This window comes from Trematomus bernacchii, unplaced genomic scaffold (assembly GCF_902827165.1).
Source record: "Trematomus bernacchii unplaced genomic scaffold, fTreBer1.1, whole genome shotgun sequence".
In the NCBI taxonomy this organism is placed as follows: domain Eukaryota; kingdom Metazoa; phylum Chordata; class Actinopteri; order Perciformes; family Nototheniidae; genus Trematomus; species Trematomus bernacchii.
The window spans coordinates 26993551-27009163 of NW_022987720.1; the positions used below are offsets into that span (position 1 = coordinate 26993551).

General features: G+C 40.1%; 1 protein-coding gene across 1 annotated transcript in view; it reads right to left on the reverse strand.

Annotated features, from left to right (window-relative positions):
- Nucleotides 1-1465: 1465 nt before the first annotated feature.
- Nucleotides 1466-15613, reverse strand: part of LOC117493542 (myocardin-related transcription factor B-like) — a 45105-nt gene continuing 30957 nt past the window's right edge. Inside the window, 15 exon segments of the mRNA XM_034144164.1 lie at nucleotides 1466-1974; nucleotides 1976-2073; nucleotides 2304-2352; nucleotides 2936-3019; nucleotides 3147-3281; nucleotides 4393-4503; nucleotides 5616-5798; nucleotides 6779-7714; nucleotides 8427-8554; nucleotides 9230-9488; nucleotides 10716-10884; nucleotides 13375-13559; nucleotides 13662-13730; nucleotides 14043-14159; nucleotides 14674-14834. Of these exon segments, the coding sequence (XP_034000055.1) occupies nucleotides 1561-1974; nucleotides 1976-2073; nucleotides 2304-2352; nucleotides 2936-3019; nucleotides 3147-3281; nucleotides 4393-4503; nucleotides 5616-5798; nucleotides 6779-7714; nucleotides 8427-8554; nucleotides 9230-9488; nucleotides 10716-10884; nucleotides 13375-13559; nucleotides 13662-13730; nucleotides 14043-14159; nucleotides 14674-14834 (3098 nt within the window). The 3' untranslated portion in view covers nucleotides 1466-1560.

A 15613-nucleotide genomic window follows, 5' to 3' on the forward strand; every position in this document is an offset into this window, starting at 1 on the left:
TTATTTTTTATATTATGTGTGTACTCGTGAATTTAAGTGCAAACAGAAAGGGAGTAAAAATACAAAATGGCAGATTTTAAGTCAAGTGTCCAAAGAAATCTGTGCTTTCATACACTCACACACACACACACACACACACATTACCTACAGGCGTACACCCAGAACAAATTATTATCTATAATACCGTTGAAAATGTATATCAAACCACAACGTCTTTTCAAAGTCATGGTCATATCGTTTGGCTGCAAAAATCTCTCCTCCATCCCCATAAACTATTATGTTGCTGAAAAGAAAAGGTGTCCTTCAACTTAACTTTGGGTATAGATCCGCTGTAGTGGTCAATCATTGATTATCTTTACAGGCAACTACGGATTTGCAGTCCTTATTAGACAAAGGTCCAATAAACCGATACACTCCTTCACTGGTGCCGAGAAAAGATGAATTTAAGTTCAAGCAACAGATCCATGGCTCTGTTACATTTTTCTCATCATTTATCGGGTCCGAAATGTGTTGATAAAACTGTTGCTAAAGCAGCAAGAACAGATATAGGACCTGCCTAATGAAGTCAATACATCCGTGTGTAAATACAAATAAATAAAGGGTCAAAGCGCTTGAAAGTTCAATACACCAGTACGTGAGAGGATAGAGTGAGAGCTCTGTGATCAGATACTGAAGCCTCAGCAATCAATGACATACTTTTGTATGCATGTGTGGCACTGTACAGTAAGTGAGTGTGCATATTGTTTTGCTATAGGCCATAAAGTGGTGCAGGAATGAGTCCTAAAACCCGGAGACGAGTTAGCATGGTTCCCTATTCTTAAGAGTCAATGGGTTTTTGAAAATGTGTTTGGTTGATGCCGGAAAAGAGGTCTCAGCTCACAAGATTTTCACGGTTTGTTCTGTGACCTAAAATAGGTCAGTAAAACCCCACTGAAGCTTCTATGTGTCATTAAAGGTCCCCTGTTATACTGTTTTTCATCAATATATTATAGGTCTCAGATATATACAAAACATGTCTCTGAAGTGTTTGGCTCCAAACACCAAACAGTTCATTGCAGCATCCCACAATCCCCTCTGTTTCAGCCCTGTTTCCAAAGTGCTGATTCTCTGTCTGTTACTTTAGATGAAAATAAGGAGCCACTCCCCACGCCCCTCTGAGAGATATTTGGTTAAAAAGAACACAATGGTGCTCTAGGAGGAGATTCAGGTGATAAGGTGGCGGGGGGGTTACCTTGGTTGGTTATTGGCTAATGGTTACACAAGCCAACAAATCGTTATGACATCATAAAGTGGCCAAAATCTGATCAGATCATTTTCAGACAGGTTTTTATATAAATGGATCAGGACAAAAAGTGAGCGAATTTCTTCTCCTGAAACTTTCAGAATCTCTTTACACAGAGGGGACACATGTTGATGTAGAGGAGACATGAAGAAGAGGGGACACATGTTGATGTAGAAGAGACATGAAGAAGAGGGGACACATGTTGATGTAGAAAAGACATGAAAAAGTGGATTTTGCATAATAGGTGACCTTTAAAACAGCAGTTTGCTAACAAGTGACTAAATTAGGTCATAGGTGTCTAGGAAGTCGGCACAAAAGACACTTGGTGGTGTCTGTGGGCCAAGAGGGGCCAGAGTGGGGGTCTCCTCCTCCCTCTCTCTTCCCATGGTAAGGTCCAACCAATCCATGCAGTCCAGCCCCGACTCCCCCTCCGCTGCCATGTCGAAGGTATCCAGGGGCGACAGGGGGCGGTCCAGGATGCTGGGGGTGCACAGCATGTGACTGTGGAGGTCATCGATCAGAGTCAGCAGACCCCCAGGCTCCCCCCCCAGGAGAGGCTTTCCAGTGGTGCTTTCCAGGAAGTCCTCCAGGCGGCCATTCCCAGCGCTACCGAGGTGTTGTTTTTCTTCTGTGGTGTCGTCAAAGGCCTGGAGCTCAGACTGCGAGGTGTCACAGCTGGGTGGGGCGGGGGGGGGAGAGCAGCAGGTGGAGAGGGGAGGGAGGCCGAGGGGAGTGTGGGTGAACATGGTGGGGAGAAAAGTGTGGTGCTGGTTTGTAGTTGGTCGACATTTCTAAAGGGAAACACACAGATATGGGCGTCAATCCCGATGTAATCACATTAAACTGCTGATTAAATAAACATGTTTTATTATACAGTAAGGCAAGTTTATTTATATAGCACCTTTCAACACAAGGCAATTCAAAGTGCTTTACAAAAAAGACATTAAGAGCATTAAGAAGTTATAAAATGGCATTTAAAAACACTCATTTAAAGTAATCAAACACTGTTGCTGCAGCTTACCTCCTGTCTGCAAAATGATGTCAATAAAATCCTCTTCAGGCTCTGTATCCTGAGGACACACACAGAAGAAACATCTCGTTACAACTGTGTTTAAATATAACATTGCTCATAACAAGCACTTGTTGTTAAATGAGAAAAGATACAGTCAAAAACAACACAGTCAAAAAACACATGTGTGTCCTCTTCCTGTCGTGCAGTTTTTTAATCTATATGTTTCTCTCTTAAATAGCTAACATTACAGCTAAGGCGAGGAGGATGCAAAGACATATCCCATCCCGCACTCATTTGGTCCAGGAGTAGGAAACGTTTCTTTCTGTGCAGGGATACGATGGTGGTTGTAGTTCGGTAGATGGTAAAATAGTTCCTACATTAAACTGCAAGCGCTGTGGAATATCTTGAATAATTGGGTCATGATTTCCTGAAAGACACATTGCTGCAAAACAGGTTTTATTATATTTAGGCCGAGACATTTACAGCTAGGCAACTCACACCAAACCATCATGATCAGAAATATAATTAAAGGGGAATAGCATTGGGTTGAACTCTCTTTTCTATAAACTGTAGTTAAATGTGGATTAAGACGATTTAATTCATTTTGTGCATGACAAAATGAAGCCTGACGTGCGTCATACTTTGTTATCAGGCGATGAGGCAGATGTCCAAATTGAAGCTGGAGACAGAGGACTGAACAAGACATCCAGACTGGGACACAACTCCTGGAGGAGAGGAGGAGGGAGAGAGAAAAGGGAAACCTGTGTTAGTTACCTGTGCATCTGAAGTATTAAAAAAAATCATTTGTAAGTCATCTTGATAGATTGTCCATGTCATCTGCAGATTACTTACGGTTTGAGAAGGAGGTGAGTATTTCCCTGAAGGAGAACTCTCCTGGTCCTTAAAGAAAGGCTGCAGGCTGGGGGGGGCAGACAGACACTGAGAAACGTCCTGCTGATGGACTACAGACTCCTGAGGTCCCCCATTCTGTGGATACAAATCAGAACCAAGTTAAGGATAAAATAAGAGATGAGATAACATAAAATATGATAAGAAAACATAACACGCTTTATTAATCCCAGTAGGGAAGTTTAGGTTCAGAGCAGTCACAGTCACAAATACCAGCTCAAACAAGGATAATAAAATAAAAATGTAAAAAAAATAAGATATGATAAAAAATAATCAGGATTATTTAACAGTTTGGTTGGATAATCCATTCTGATTGGTCGATTTGGAATTTCAGCAGTTTGTTATAGCATACCGTTGCTAAGGACACTCTGAACATAGGACGATGTACAGGCATATCAAATCGCAGAAATAAGTCTATTAAATTTTAAAGTCAGCTGTTGCTAAAAAATACTAGTTTTCCATCTAAAATACTTTTTTTAATATTACATTTTTAATATTGCAGGTGCATGAAACTTTGGATTCAATAAGGATTGCTGAACGGGCAATGAAGACAGAAGAGAGTAAGAAAACAGTGCAATATAAGGAAAGGGGTTAAAAAATGTTTTCCCGTTAACGATAAAATAATTCAAAGGCAGCAGAACTAGTTATTTTAGTAACATCTGAAATCACTTATAATTTCTGTCTCCTCAGAGTGCGATAAGAGGAGTCGGCAAAGACAGCTGATGACAGCATTTTCCAAATCTGCACATTTTCCAGCACACCTGCAGATTCTCTACATCTCAATTAGCCGCGACGCAGTGGAGTTTTTGTTCCTCCTGTTCACAACATACATCACGGTAATGGGAAGGTGTCGTTAGAGTAATTAGCCGAGCATTAATAATTAGCATCGGGCTAGTGTCAGACACTCTTATCTAAGACCGCTGTCACCGTCTCCAGCAGCATCATTGTTAATATCCATCGGACTCAGCGGAGCAGGCCTCATGTTTCTCTCTTTATGAAGCTCTAACAGACTGCTCTGTCCATTTTCATTAATACCATCCTTTCAAATATATTGATATTGGTGGACTATGGTAAGGTTATGTTTCTGTTTTCTGCTTTTAATTAACGACAGGTGATTGTGCCGTAACATAGAAAACACACAAAGAAAACGGCTACTTTCAGACGAAACATATTTTACTTTCATTCTCACCTTTGTCTCTTGCTGTTTTAAAAATCCCACATTCTGTTTGCAATGATTTTCAGCGTTTGTCTGCTGAACAGCGTTGTGGCTGGGGAGCTTGGCTGGAGTGGACTGTAGTCGCTAGTGGAAAACGAAAAATGTACACAATAATATTAGTTTTGATATTTGTAACACACACTACGTCTTTGCAAACAAAAAGTCAAAAAACACATTCTGAGGCAGAAAAAATTATCTAAAAATCTAAATCTGTTTTAAATGTAATGACCAAAGGTGGGAAGTAGTGGATTACAAATACTTCGTTACTGTACTTAAGTAAATGTTTCTGGTATCAGTACTTTACTCCACTACTTATTTTTCTGACGACTTTTTACTTTGACTTCTTACATTTTGAACACAAATACCTGTACTTTCTACTTCTTCCATTTTGAACACAAATACCTGTACTTTCTACTTCTTACATTTTGAACGCAAATACCTGTACTTTCTACTTCTTACATTTTAAACACAAATACCTGTACTTTCTACTTCTTACATTTTGAACCCAAATACCTGAACTTTCTACTTCTTACATTTTGAACCCAAATACCTGTACTTTCTACTTCTTACATGTTGAACACAAATACCTGTACTTTCTACTTCTTACATGTTGAACACAAATACCTGTACTTTCTACTTCTTACATTTTGAACACAAATACCTGTACTTTCTACTTCTTACATGTTGAACCCAAATACCTGTACTTTCTACTTCTTACATTTTGAACACAAATACCTGTACTTTCTACTTCTTACATTTCCCAAACAGGCTGGTTCCTTTAGTTTGAATGTGTGTTTGGTGGCGTGGTCATTATTATTTAGAGTCATTGCGTGCCTATTGATTTGAACACGATCCGTGTATCCATCATTTCCTGGTCTTCTCTAAAGAAGAGGGACCAATGAAAACGTTGTCATGTTGCCGTTGTTCAGCATGGAAACATTCATTAGCTAACAATGACATTATTGTTCTATTAATATAAAGGGAGGTCAGGTACTCTTTAAAACAGCTGCTAGTTATGGGTACTTTTTACTGAAGTACATTTCAAAGCCCTCTTTACTTTTACTTGAGTAAAGAAGTTTAGTCAGTACTTCTACTTTCACCAGAGTATTTTTAAACACGAGTATCTGTACTTCTACTTGAGTAAAGGATGTGTGTACTTTTGCCATCTCTGGTACTGACAAAAATGAGTCCGGTACCTGCAGTGCGATGTGATTGGTTGCTTTGCTCTCAGGTGCATCAGTTCTTTGGTTTTCAGCGATGTGATTGGTCAGTGCAATCAGGAAGTGGTTGCCGTTGCCGTCGGTGACCAGAGTGGGGGTGGAGTCGCCCTTGAAGAGATCCAGAGGGAAAGAGGGCGCTGAGCCTGGCTGCTGAGACACCTGGACGAAACCCACAGAGACTTTAGAGGAAGAAGCCGGATAGGTTAACATTTTTGTTTCATAATTGATTTGAGCAAGCCGAGAAATCAGCTGGAAATTCAATCATTTCTCCGGTTGTGTATTTTCAAATTCTAGCGATCTCGAGCCGGTTTCTCAAACTTACCTACCCTACCTTTAATTCATAATAAAAATAATATGTTTTTAATAGTATATAACAGCCACAGGGGACTTTTTTTATACTTGTATTACTTGAAGTACCAATTTCAATACAGCAATTGTACTTGTATGTCAGGGTTATGTTTACAGTGTGGTATTAGTACTTTAACTTAATTTGCTTTTTTATTAGAACTATTCCCCTTTTATGTTGTTAATGCGGCTATATATATATATTTACAATTTAGAATACTTTTTTCTCCCTTGCTTCTCAGGGCATCGGGGTAATTCTGGCAACCGCTTAATATATTCTATATTTTCTAGAATCTGACTAGATCAGGATGACATTGAGAGTTATTATGATATTATAAAGAGGACTTCTTCTTATTATAGACACATGCATTTCCAAACATTTGGTCTACCTATGCTGTCAAATGTATTATCTCTTCAATTTACACACGGCATCTATTGCACGTCTGTCCGTCCTGGGAGAGGGATCCCTCCTCTGTTGCTCTCCCTGAGGTTTCTCCCATTTTCCCCTTTAAACTGTGGGTTTTTCTCTGGAAGTGTTTGTCATACTGATATTCTGTACATACTGTGAAGTCCATTGAGACAAATGCAACTTTTTTGTGATATTGGGCTATATAAATAAACATTGATTGATTGATTGATTGATTGATTGATTGACATAGACATTCCCTCTGGTGTGAAGTGTGGAATTTAAGCATTTGCAGACCATTTACATGCACACAAACCTATATAACACACTACAGGAGAGGGAACCCCCTAAAAAGCAGAATAGGGCCTCTTTAAAGCTCGTTCCTGACCTGAGCTGCCTGTCGTTGCTTCACATGGATCTTGGTCTGGATCTGGATCTGTTGCAGCTGTTTGCTCTGCTGTTGCTGTAGCAACGTCTTCTGCTGCTTCAGCAGAATCTGCTGCTTCAGCTGCTGCTGCTGCTGCTGATGATGTTGTTGTTGTTTTGACTGCTGCTGTTGTTGTTGTTGTTGTTGTGACTGCAACACATGCTGCTGCTGCTGCTGCTGTTTGATCTGCTGCTTGTGAGATTTCTTCTTCCTCTGCTGAGAAACTTTCTGCAGGTTCTCCGCCGTCTGACTGCGGTTCTGGATGAGCTGCTGCTGGTTCTGAATGACCTGCTGCTGGTTCTGAATGTTGCGCTGCTGCTGGAGCAACAGCTGCTGTACGGCCTGCTGCTGGGCCAGCTGCAGAGTGCTTTGCTGCAGAAGTTGTTTCGTCTGAGTGTTCATCTGTTGCGGTTTGATTTGCACCTCCTGAGTTCTTTCTGGTAATTGTGTGGTTGTCTCGCTCTCCTCTGAATCAGTGGCCTCCTGTTTGACAGTTACCATCTCACGTGAAAGAGGTGACGGTGTATGGCGGAAAGAGAGAGGGACGCTGGGTTTATCAGGAGGTTCTTGTTTAACTCGTACCAGAACCAGCGGCTCGGCTCCCTCCCTGCTGCGGTGCTCCAGCTGCAGCCTCAGCAGCTCCACCAGACGCTGGTTCTGCCTCAGCAGCCGCGTCAGATCCTCGATCTGCCGGTCCTTCTCGTGCAGCAGCCGGTCTTTGTCCAGATCCACCGCTGGAGCCGGGGCGGTGATCGGGCAATGTGTCCGCAGAGAGGCCGGCTTTAAGGAGAACTGACAGGGAGCTGGAGGGGAACACATTGGTTCTTCTTTAATGTGTGTAGCAAGAGGAGCAGCTGAACATGGCTGAAGATTCGCCGGGCTGAGAGGGGAACTCATCTGGAGGCGAGAGACAATTAAAATAGGTAAATGAACAGTAGGAAATCTTGACATCACCGTGCTATTTTTAGGAAACATTTAGTCATAATTAATTGTATTAAAGGATTTAGCATCGTAAATATATATCATACAGGACGGCACAATGAGATGTAGTTGTAGCCTCTTCCTCAAAATATTTAAATAAGAGTTGAAAAATACAATTCAAATACAAAATAAAATAGAACAAACTACATAAAAGAAAACCTTAAAAGTCTTAAAAATAAAATGCCAGAAGAAATGAAATTCAAATACTAATGCAGGTACTGTTTACATTTCATACAAAGTACATATAACAAAGTTTTTCCAGTAGAGGTCATTTATATATACGTGGTACAAAAAAGTAAAAAATACCACCATAGTTTTAAAAAATTAAGATATTTAAATTTCAAATGAATCGTGTCTCACATTGTTGTTATCATATATTGTGACAACACTAATATGGTAAGAACATTACTCATTAGTGCACTTGGAAGTATACTCAGTTAACATAGTACATTTACAACTTTTTTTTAACCAGATAGTGTTTTTTTCTTACTGTTTTAGCATAACAATTATTCAATATACAAAATCTGATATAAAGAAGTGCGTTAATAGGCAGACTTGAATAGCAGACATTTAACCCCATTTCTGGGTTTATCTAAAATAAGGTCAATGTCAACAAAACAATACAGACCATTTCCCCCAGGGGGTCGCTGTTAAAGCCGGTATCTGGACTCATGGGGGAGAGGTCAGAGGGCGTGAGGGGGTCGTTTTGGGGGGAGACGGATCCACCGAGGGACAGTTGCTGCAGAGGCATATCGGCTAAACAGAGGAAAAGAAAGAGTAGAAAGCACAACAATATCTTTTAAAGGTCCCCTATTATACTGTTTTTCATCAATATATTATAGGTCTCAGATATATACAAAACATGTCTCTGAAGTGTTCGTCTCCAAACACCAAACAGATAATTGCAGCATCCCATAATCCCCTCTGTTTCAGCCCTGTTTCCAAAGTGCTGATTCTCTGTCTGTTACTTTAGATGAAAATAAGGAGCCCCTCCCCACGCCCCTCTGAGAGATATTTGGTTAAAAAGAACACAATGGTGCTCTAGGAGGAGATTCAGGTGATAAGGTGGGGGGGGTTACCTTGGTTGGTGATTGGCTAATGGTTACACAAGCCAAAACATCGTTATGACATCATAAAGTGGCCAAAATCTGATCAGCTCATTTTCAGACAGGTTTTTATATAAATGGATCAGGACAAAAAGAGAGAGAATCTTTGTTCCTGAAAGTCTCTTTCCACAGAGGGGACACATGTTGATGGAGAAGAGACATGAAGAAGAGGGGACACATGTTGATGTAGAAGAGACATGAAGAAGAGGGGACACATGTTGATGTAGAAGAGACATGAAGAAGTGGATTTTGCATAATAGCTGACCTTTAACACTCGAATACATAAATCTGTGACAAATAGAGACACATTTCCTGTTTGACTAACCGATCAGAGCGGACATCTGATGGCTCTGAAACTGAAACTGTTGTTGTGATGTGTTGTTGTTGTTGTTGTTTGCAGCAGATCTGAAGGCTCTAGCTGCTCCTCCAGCCCCCGGCCCTGTGGGACCCCCTGCTGTCGGAGAGGAGGAAGTGTCGGCGCCTCCCTTCAGCTCCTGGTAGCTCCTCAGCCTCTCGATCAGGTCGTTTTTGGTGCCGGAGACTGTGAGGCTGCGCAGCTTCAACTCGGACTTCAGCTCCGCCACCTGACAGAGAGACGGAGTAAAAGCGAAATTGAGATTGAGAGAGGAGAAAAGTAAAGAGGACGGGGTTTAATACAAGAGGGAAATTGAAACGGATCAAATTAAACAGGAAGAGAGAAAACAGAAAGACAGAATAATCCATCACTGTCCCTTTCTCTGTCAGCTCTGAGTTATTAAAACAGGATCTTTTACATATGTCAACTTCTATCTACCAGCTACTCCAAAGATAGCCTGCAGACTACTAATGTAATTTAAAGGGGACCTATCATGCAAAATGCACTTTTGTACGTCTTTTATACATGAATATGTGTCCCCGGTGTTCCAGGGAACTCACCAAGTGTCAGAAAACACAACCCTCTCTATTTTCCTCCATACCCAAATCTCTAAAAACGGGGCTGCAACGGATCTGATAAAAACTGATCCAGATTTGAACATTTCTCTGACGTCAGGACGGAGGAGCTCCGCCTATATGGCCAACTCTTCACCTATCAGGGGAATGAGAGGTTGCCGTGGCATGGTAACAGCATGGCAACATGACGCTCGTAACTCGGCCCCCTCCTTTGCAGGGGGGCGTGGTCAGCTGCAGCGCATGCAAAGACAGGGTGGAGGAGAGCAAAATAGAGCGAAATGAGGCATGGCTAAAATGCATGATCTGTTTGGTATTTTGAAAAAGAAAACGTATAAATATACCTTATATAGGTATGGCCCTACAATATATTATTCAAATATAGCATGATAGGTCCACTTTAAGTACATTTACTCAAGTATTGTACTTAAAGGGGCCCTATTATGCTCAATTTCAGGTTCATATGTATATGTAGTGTCTCTACTGTGACATGTCTCCATGCTTTAATGTTCAAAAAGCTCTTTATTTTTCTCATACTGCCTGTGCTGCAGCACCTCTTTTCACCCTCTGTCTGAAACCAGAGCCCAGTCTGCTCTGATTGGTTAGCTGGCCGGCTCTGTTGTGATCAGCCGTTTAGGCACACTACAGGAAAGGAAAACCCCTAAAAAGCGTAATAGGACCCCTTTAAGTTTGTTATACTTTACTGTAGTATTTCTAATGTATGCTTCTTTAATAATATTTGGTGATGGTCGTGGTGCATAATGATATGATACTTTAGGTCATTGTAATTCTACTTTTTCCATCTCTGCCAGTTGACAGAAGACACACTTGTTGCTCTGATGAGAATCTTCAGTTATGTTTTGATGTGTTTCTGTGCAGCTCACCTTCATTTCATCCAGGTTTGGAGGTAGGCACGCTGGTTTTGTCCCAGTTAACGGAGCAGAAGTCTGACGGGACTGGTTAGCGGCTGTTGAGGCAGCGACAGGTCGAGGTGGGGAGGAGGTCGTTGAACTGGAGGAGGATGAGGAAGATGGCTGCTGATCTGTCTGAGGTCTGTTGGGAGGAAATTGAGAGGAAGGAAAAGGATTATTATCCCCACAGTTTTTTTTGAAAATGAAATGCCTTTTACAGAAAATCCAAGTTCTGCAATACCGCTCCAACCGTCAACCCCTCCAATATTGTGTATCATATCGCAAAAATAATCCCAATACTTATTTTCATGCCGAAATAATATAAATATTATAATATCAAAGAATGCCATGTAGTATGATTTGGTTATTTTGAACCATTAAAGGTGGGGTAGGTAATTTTGGAGAAACCGGCTCGAGATCGCTAGAATTTGAAAATACACAGCCGGAAAAAATCTGCCACTTCCTTACAGAGCCCCTCCTCCAACACACACGAACGCGCACATGACCAATGAGGGCACGAGATAAGTTTGTGCACAGATGGAAGGCTGACAGGCAGGTAGGCCATCCAGTTATTTTAGCCGGGCCGGCTAAAATGATTGGTCGTGCTTTTTACAGTATTACGGCTTCCACAGATGACATTTTTTTATGGATTTTTTGTCAAAGCACTTAAGATATTCATTGCTATCGGGATGTTAAGAGCATTCCATGGAATATAACAAAAAGTGTATCTCGAGCCGGTTTCTCAAACTTACCTACCCCACCTTTAATCAATTGAACTATTACTGTTTTTTGATGTAGTCCACTACCATGATAAAACATTACATATAGTTCGATATAAGATGTTTGCAATCTTCTAACCCCGTGACCAGAGATGGCAAAAGTACACACATCCTTTACTCAAGTAGAAGTACAGATACTCGTGTTCAAAAATACTCTGGTGAAAGTAGAAGTACTGACTAAACTTCTTCACTCAAGTCAAAGTAAAGAGGGCTTTGAAATGTACTTCAGTAAAAAGTACCCATAACTAGCAGCTGTTTTAAAGAGTACCTGACCTCCCTTTATATTAATAGAACAATAATGTCGTTGTTAGCTAATGAATGTTTCCATGCTGAACAACGGCAACATGACAACGTTTTCATTGGTCCCTCTTCTTTAGAGAAGACCAGGAAATGATGGATACACGGATCGTGTTCAAATCAATAGGCACGCAATGACTCTAAATAATAATGATCACGCCACCAAACACACATTCAAACTAAAGGAACCAGCCTGTTTGGGAAATGTGAGAAGTAGAAAGTACAGGTGTTTGTGTTCAAAATGTAAGAAGTAGAAAGTACAGGTGTTTGTGTTCAAAATGTAAGAAGTAGAAAGTACAGGTATTTGGGTTCAACATGTAAGAAGTAGAAAGTACAGGTATTTGTGTTCAAAATGTAAGAAGTAGAAAGTACAGGTGTTTGTGTTCAAAATGTAAGAAGTAGAAAGTACAGGTATTTGTGTTCAACATGTAAGAAGTAGAAAGTACAGGTATTTGTGTTCAAAATGTAAGAAGTAGAAAGTACAGGTATTTGTGTTCAACATGTAAGAAGTAGAAAGTACAGGTATTTGTGTTCAAAATGTAAGAAGTAGAAAGTACAGGTATTTGGGTTCAACATGTAAGAAGTAGAAAGTACAGGTATTGTGTTCAAAATGTAAGAAGTAGAAAGTACAGGTATTTGTGTTCAACATGTAAGAAGTAGAAAGTACAGGTATTTGTGTTCAAAATGTAAGAAGTAGAAAGTACAGGTATTTGTGTTCAACATGTAAGAAGTAGAAAGTACAGGTATTTGTGTTCAAAATGTAAGAAGTAGAAAGTACAGGTATTTGGGTTCAACATGTAAGAAGTAGAAAGTACAGGTATTTGTGTTCAACATGTAAGAAGTAGAAAGTACAGGTATTTGTGTTCAACATGTAAGAAGTAGAAAGTACAGGTATTTGTGTTCAAAATGTAAGAAGTAGAAAGTACAGGTATTTGTGTTCAAAATGTAAGAAGTAGAAAGTACAGGTATTTGTGTTCAACATGTAAGAAGTAGAAAGTACAGGTATTTGTGTTCAACATGTAAGAAGTAGAAAGTACAGGTATTTGTGTTCAAAATGTAAGAAGTAGAAAGTACAGGTATTTGTGTTCAAAATGTAAGAAGTAGAAAGTACAGGTATTTGTGTTCAAAATGTAAGAAGTAGAAAGTACAGGTATTTGTGTTCAACATGTAAGAAGTAGAAAGTACAGGTATTTGTGTTCAAAATGTAAGAAGTAGAAAGTACAGGTATTTGGGTTCAAAATGTAAGAAGTAAAAGTAAAAAGTCGTCAGAAAAATAAGTAGTGGAGTAAAGTACTGATACCAGAAACATTTACTTAAGTACAGTAACGAAGTATTTGTACTCCACTACTTCTCACCTCTGCATATCGCAAAAATAATCCCAATATAATAAAATATATATATATAAATATTATAATATCAAAGAATGCCATGTAGTATGATATGGTTATTTTGAACCATTAATAATAATAATACATTACCATGATAAAACATTACATATAGTTCGATATAAGATGTTTGCAATATCTCCTAACCCTATGAGCGTCCACTAAACGTACTTGGGGGGTGCGGGCAGGATGGCGTGGTAGTTGTAGTGCTGCTGCTGCTGACTCAGGATCTGCAGCTGCAAGAAGAGCTGTTGCTGCTGCAGGATTTTGGCGTAAGAAGAGTCCAGATGGGGGGGAGGCTCTTTATCTCCCTTCTGGTCGGGAGGGATGTACTGATGGTACTTTAACTTTTTAATCTAGGAGGCAACACATTAACGGCATAACAAATGATCAACTTGTATGCAGCTTATTACGTCAATTAGTGTTCACCATCTTTGAAAGAGGAAACAAAAGTCTACCTTTGGCTTGCTGTCCTTTGGTTTCTTGTGTCTCTGTGCAGAGCGGTCAGAGCTTGGTTTGTGATGGGACTGAAAAAAGAGAAGAGGTAAGTGCTTATCGTCAACTTTTATACAACAGCAGCAATCGATGTCCAGTATTCACTATACTTGTAGCTCTGTGTTGGTCTCTAGCAACACAATCAGGCTCTTTAGCTGCTAAATGCTGCATTATTCTAAACGTTGTTATTGACTTATCTGTGTACAGTTTGCTGTTTGGTTGATAGCATTACGTGGATTTAATTTAGTGGAGTTTTGCACTCATACAAATGTATAATTAACGGCTTATCTATTTTCTAATAAGAGCTGTTTTAGTTGGCCTTGACTGATTTGATTGACTCTTACCTTGATATGTGAAGGCGCCCCTGTCCTATGTGCAGATAATGCCGCCGTCCCATTGGTCAGCTTGAATGAGGGGGAGGATCCAGAGATTGGCGGGAGAGCAGGAGCAGGAGTACAGACCTTATTGATAAGGTAAAAAAGTGAACCAATAAATCAACAAGGTGCATGTATCTCCCGAAATGAGTCTATTGAATGGATGTTTGGCAGGTCTACTATTATAAAGAGAAAGAGAAATCCAACAGAGTGGGTTAATAGTCAAAGTTAAGTGAAGCTTAACGCCACATTGTTATTGGTAGGAGTTCACTTTGTACTCATCTAAGGTAAGGTAAGGTACGTTTATTTATAAAAGCACATTTTCAGACACAGAGGCAATTCAAAGTGCTTTACATCATCATTAACACTTAATAGGAAGACAACATAATGGATTAACAGAGATACAGAATAGTTTCAAAACAACATTGTAATACGGTAGGTGCTAAAACAAGTTAAAAGACTTCTGGGTAAGCAGCTGAAAAAAGTAGCTTTTTTAGCCTCGACTTAAAATAACTCAGCGTTGGTGAAGACCTCGGGTTTTCTGGAACTTTTGGGGTGCATGAAAACTAAAAGTGAGTAATTTCACATTGGGTGATGGTACCTGTGCAGGAGACGGGATGCAGCTCAGTGTTTCTGGGGGAGAGGGCAGAGGATTCAGACCCAGAGGAGACTCCTGGCTCAGAGGCTCTTCTGGAGACAGACTGTAACTGCTGTCCTCATCACATGACGAGTTATCACCCGAAGCCTTTGGAAACCGTGTCTCTGAGAGAGGGGGGGAGGAGAAGGAGAAGGTTGATATCTAGGTGGATGAAAACGGAGAAGATGAAAAGCTGTATCTTCCAACTCACTAAGGTGTGTGGGCCTGTCTTGCTTGTGTAGAAGGGAAAAGGGAAGCCAATGCGGAAATGCCTTAAACCTGCATTCTTTCTTAGAGCCAATTCCACTGATTAAAAAAAGGTTTGATTGAATAGAAGTCTATGAACAAATTCCTGTTTATCAAACTTGATAAAAAGCGTAGTAAACAGTTTCCTTATGAGGTTATGGTCTCAGTTTGTGGTTTCAATTCTTCTTAAACACAGCATGTTTATTTAAGTTTGATTGTATGGAAGTCTATGAACAAATGACCCTTCTTCTAACTTGATTTGTTAACTTAATAAACAGTTTCCTAATGGCTTTTTGGTCTCAATTACTAGTCTTTTTTTAGTCTTCTTTAACACAGCATGTTCACTCTGTAAATGATGTTCCTGTGGTTCGGAAACTGGTCTCTGAGAGGGGGGTAAGGAGGAAAGAGGAAAAGGTTGATATAGGCGGATTAAAACATGAATGCAACTTAGTTTTTCCCTGTGACAAAGAAAACGCTGTTCCTTAAATTGCATTCTTTCTAAGAGCCAACTCCACTGGTTGCAAAAAGACATTTGATTGCATAGAAGTCCATGAAGAAATGACCCTTCTTCTAACCTGATTTATTACAAGTTATTCTGATCAAATCTTTTAGTCTTTTGAAATCTGGTGTTCGTGAGCTGCTTGGTTTTTGAAGCAGT